The sequence below is a fragment of the Eptatretus burgeri genome, chromosome 3 (assembly GCF_056783735.1).
Source record: "Eptatretus burgeri isolate ZD-2024b chromosome 3, Ebu_testis_v1, whole genome shotgun sequence".
NCBI lineage: Eukaryota > Metazoa > Chordata > Myxini > Myxiniformes > Myxinidae > Eptatretus > Eptatretus burgeri.
The window spans coordinates 86,600,588-86,605,974 of record NC_140963.1 but is presented as its reverse complement, the minus strand read 5'-3'; the positions used below and the strand labels follow the sequence as shown (position 1 = coordinate 86,605,974).

The window sequence follows — 5,387 nt, the reverse complement described above, 5'->3', positions numbered from 1 at the left end:
TTGAACACATTTTTCTGGAGTCACGTGAGAAACGGTCCTGGTGCTTGGTTTCAACATGACAGAGCAACTGCACATACAGCGCGCTTATCCATGCAGTGGCTCAATAATCACTTTCCTGGCAGTTTAATTTCCCACCAATCTGGATTTCCTTGGCCTCCAAGATCTCCTGACCTCTCACTTTTAGATTTGTTTCTGTGGGGATTTGTTAAGCAAAATGTTTTCCAAGGGAACCCTTTGAACATTTATGAACTCAAAGATGCTGTGACGATGGTCATTTCCAGAGTTTCACGTGAAACACTTCAGTCTGTCGTCAGAAACGATTCCATATGTAAACATTCGTAAAGCATTTGTGACGCACTGTTGCATGTCTTGTTCATTATCTTTGTTCATTTATCTTGTGAAATGTGTGGCAGATAATTGGTTTGAATAAGTTATTACTGTACTGTAGCTCTTATGTGTCATGAAGTTTTGTAGTTTTTTATTTTATTTTTGAGAACCAAAATGAGGTTAAAGAGCATGTTTTGGGTTGCTGATGACTTCGCGTGATTCGAAGGTTGTAATCACATTAATAATAATCGTTGTGCATTTATTTTCTTACATTTGAAACTCAAAATATGCTAAAATTAACTTTTAAGTCAAACTTTTGTCAGTGATCGAAAAACAGACCTGAAGTTACCGAAGATGATATGACGTCACGTTCTCCAAAAACTTTGTGAACATTCGGAAACGGCGTGTGAACAATGGTGAGATGCGAATCAGAGTGATTTCAGCGGCGAATAAATTGGGTGTTTTCATTCCGATATTGCCGAGGACGAGTCGGAGGATGATGGGAATTTATACTGTGATGGAGCACTGAGTGCTCACAGCACAGTGGCCAGTGTGGGTGTGTGAGAAGCGTTCTCCTCTGTGTCCTCAACAAGGCTCTCTTTACCCACACCACTCACTGGTCCACATTGATCTCTCACCAAATGCTCAAGAAACATGTGCAAACTATTACACATCAAATATCAGTGCCATTGGAATTGAATTGAAATATAATTTGCAACATATCAGACTGTCCATTTGTCAGCACTCACCCTGGCACATGTGAGCTTATCCACAGCACGTCATCGCTTCTTCCCAGCCACCTTGTCAGTATGTTGAGGAGAGTTTCCTCGCTTGAGAGGTGACACAGTGTGAGAAGATGAAGCAGGAGCCAGCTGAGGAGGAGAAGGCTGAATGGTGGGCACAGCGTCACGCTTGTTTTGAAACCGAGCTCACTCATTGCCTTTCCTTCGTAATCCTCGGCTGTGAAATGGTCACCACAAATGACAAGTCTATCCAAAGGGTCCTCTTTACCCGTTTTCTTTGGGGGAAAATTCGCCCGTTTTGTTTTGTACAAATCTTATCCACTGCCGGCGAATGTTTGATTCCTTCGGGAATCGGTGGCAGCGATTACCTGTTTTCTAGCCATTTTCACAAAACATGATGACACACATACGAGGCATGATGTACAAATATCCAAATAACTTTGTTCTACAATAATTCAAAATAAAAAAGGATAATATAGACAGTTGCAAGCTCAAAAAAAGCGAAAGAACGGCCTGCTGAACTGGACACTTCTTCATTGAGCGAGTGAGCGTCCGCTTTGTTTTGGAGAAAGTTACGTCACCATCCATATATGGCACGCGGCTGTTTTTTTTCAACAGCCTCGAGAAATAACAACTTCGGAGTTAAATTTCATTAACTTTTCCCAATAGTTAGGCAACCACAATAGTTTGCATCAAACTATTTAGTGCACATATAATCATATTGATAAATTTTCAGAACATGTTTGGTGACCCGCAACCTGCTCTTTAAAAACATGGAATCCGTTGAGAACTTTCCAAACCCCTGTAGTTGATCACAAACGCCTTCCTCACCTTCTGCCCTCATTTTTATCCCCTCTGCCCCTTTGTCCCTCTGTTGGATGCAGTGATGCGAGTACATTCGTTACTGCGTCAGGTGATGGGACGTCTAAAACCTTCTGCCTGCGCCAGGTGCACCTTTAGCTTCCTTGGGCCACAACATCACACATACAAGTTAATCTGATTTGTACAGAATCCCTGCACAATTACTATTTCTCAAGAAGTGAAAGTTGTAGTTGTCATCTTAATATTGTTTATATTAATTTTACGTGTGATATTCAAACCTCTTGTTTGAATACCTCTACTTTGAACCTCGGTGGAGGCAAAACACTCTCCTTTATCTGCAAATAAATATTTTCTCCTTTTCTGTTTTAAAAGTTTGGCTACTTTTATTACGATTTCAACAAAAGTTTGTGCAAAATGTCATAGTTGATTATTTTATTGTCTTTATTTAATTATGAATATTGTTATTATCACAGCGCTTTTTCGATGCACCACGGTTATTTCATCGCCTTTTGTTCCAAATTTGTAATAACTTGTGGTTTCCACACAGCATTACTTATGAAAGGTTTATTTGGAATATTCTTGACTTTTAAGCCTATTATGTATTTCTCAACTGTAAGAAGCAAATTTTTGGATTAATTATTTCATCTTGTGGGTTGGCGTGCATGAGAACTGTTGTGACGTCATGCAAGGGGAATTTTAGGATGTTTTTGGTAAATGCTGAATCTACAAGCATGATATCTTATACCCCAAATAACCCCATTCTCAAGCACTCTCTCTTCCTTTTCTATTTCATCCCCGCTTTCCCTCACCTTCTTGTTGTGTTTCATTCGGCTTGTGTGCATCTCATGTGTCTCTCTCTTCCTCCCCTTGATCTCGCTCTCACTTCTACTCTGCTATTGGTGTTTTTCCCCTTTATATTTTGTTCCATTCTATTTTGCTCTTGCTCTTCCATGAGCCTCATCCAAGTACACAAAAACGAAGCATAACAGGTGGTCCCCTGGCTGCTCAATCAGTGGGGATACATAGGGCTTTCAAAGCTATCTACAAATTGAGATACTCACAACTGAGAAGATCAATAAGGTCTTCATCATGGCTTCAAGCCGGCAGTGCACCACCATCTTGACACTATTTTGTCCCCGCATTAGCCCAACACGTGACAGGAATGTTAGCCCCCTCCCCCTCACCAACCATCATGAATTTTTAAAGACACGAGCAGACAAATGTAAAAGCAACACATTATATCGGATCTTAACTTGGAATGCTAGAATGTTCAGCTCCGTTCTTCTATTTGAACGTCTGTCATACCCATCAAAAGGCTGTTGCTCTTTCTGCTCATATAATCATAATATGAACCTTCATCTGCCATAAAGATGGAATTGTCGTTATTATTCTCTCAGCTTGATTGTTGTGAAGATTTTCTGAGATTGGTCATTACATACGATGATCCTTTTTAAAATTATATCAATTCTACTTGGTAGCTTTGTACTTCGACCTTTGCCACTGCACATATTTCTGGCAGACTTGGACATCCAGCGGTGCAAAGGAAAATGTAACGCAGGAAATTGCAGTGAAAGCTGCATCCCAGTGCCCCCACACATTGTGCAGGTCATGTGTCATGAAAATTAAATAATAAATTCCAGGCAGGAATGTCCCCCCCCCTTTCCCCCTCACCAACCATCATCATTCAGCTGGATTTGTGAGCGTCTGAGAGTCACATCAAGTCTGCTCTATCCCTCATTTCCTTTTTCTTCAGCTTTGTGAAACATAAATCAGCAAAGATTGTATCAATTAGAATGGGCAATAAACGACACATATTTGTTAAATGCCATTGCTTGATTTTATACACTGCAATAAGCAGTGTAATTAAAAACTTCCAAGCTCAAAAACCAGGTCTGTTTCTCTGAACCATTGTCCAACCACATGTATCATCAGCCAGTTACCAGCCAGCATATTACATAATGCACTTCATGGTGTGTCATCCCAAAGTTCTTCAATGACAATGATATCCTTAGGTGACTAGCCACAGGCAGATGGATGAAATTGTGTTATGCTCTTCAAACAAGTCTTGAACAACACAAACCCAATGGATGGTGGAATTGGAGTCTTAAAATGTCCCATTGCAATAAGGACGCAGCAACATCATAAAAATTTGAACCTGGTCAACCAACATCGTTAAATAATACTTTGATTTCATGAGGTCTTGTGATTGGAGGATCGGTCTTAAAGTCCACCAGCTGTTCGGATGTGAAAAACCCTCTCTTCCTCTTTTGCAGAAGACTCCACATTGTGTTCTGCATTAACCCAATCCCACTGATGGGCAAACAACAATCCCACTGATAAGATCTCTGCTGATCTTGAATTGATGAGATGCTGCTCTGATAAACTGGAACATGTTTTTAAATCCTAGTAAACACCACTGTCTCACCCTATCACTCTGGAAGGATCGTCAAATGAATCCACCTATTTTCTTTGTCATCCACTTGGAGAGGTTTAGTTAGTTGACCGTCGAGGGCTCTAGGCCATACCACCAGCCAGTACCTTTCCTGTGCGAACCATATTGTCAAGCTGACCTACAAAGTCAGTTGCGGAGTGGGCATCCTCCACCATTCCAAGTCATTCCTTGCAAAATCAGAGCTTATCACAGCTTACAAGGCCTTTTCTGTAGCTCAATGGAGTATTGCTCTCCTTTATGACCTGGCACCCCAGCATCACATTTGTTCCTCCTCGATTCTCTGGAGTCGAAACCTCTCAGCATTATTGGCATCTACCACAATGAAGTCAAACCACAAGGTTTGTTGCTCCCACATCGCAGCAGGTCAGTAGCCTCCAGTTTTTGTCAACCTGTCCTCTGATCTCGCTGTTCCTGCTCTCTGCTCTGACCCTCCCCAGACACTCCAGGACACATGTTCTTCCAGTAACTCCTGCGTGGAACTGCCTTTCATATTAATACAGTGGAACTTCCTTACGAATGCGGTTCAGTTGCACTCCACTCTCGGGCTTAAAGCAGATAGTGCTCCACCATCTAAAGTCACCCCACTCCAATCCATGATCTTTTCTACACCCCTCAACCCCTCCAAACTCAACCCTCCTGTTTACAGGTTGCTGTGCTTCCTCTTTCCCATTTACCTGCTCATTCTTTCCTCTGCTTGTTTTGTCCATAGTGGCCCCACTATCAGTATGTTGCTTGCTTTTATCCTATCACCTCGCTCTGCCATGAGCATAGAATAAAGCAGAACATTCCCCATGACCATCGCTCCACCTCTCATGGCATCTTTGCATTGATGCATTGGGGGTTCAATGATTCATGAGGTTTCTGCAATGCACAAATCATTCTCAATGTTTGCAGTTCTTGTTTGAAATGTGGGCTGAGAAGTTGTCTCGATGGATGCTTTCTTCAGCTTTGCATTTTCCTTGAGATAGCAACATTTTTAATCCACCAATATGACGCATCTTCATTAGTTGTTTGGGCTGAACACCCCATCATGCCCAGCAAAT

General features: G+C 41.6%; 1 protein-coding gene across 2 annotated transcripts in view; it reads left to right on the top strand.

Annotated features, from left to right (window-relative positions):
- Positions 1-2,263, top strand: part of AAMP (angio associated migratory cell protein) — a 53,506-nt gene extending 51,243 nt beyond the window's left edge. For both annotated transcript variants that reach the window (XM_085874358.1, XM_085874360.1), the window contains one exon: positions 1,955-2,263. In XM_085874358.1, the coding sequence (XP_085730484.1) occupies positions 1,955-2,030 (76 nt within the window). In that variant the 3' untranslated portion in view covers positions 2,031-2,263. The remainder of the gene's footprint in view (positions 1-1,954) is intronic.
- The last annotated feature ends 3,124 nt before the right edge of the window (positions 2,264-5,387 follow it).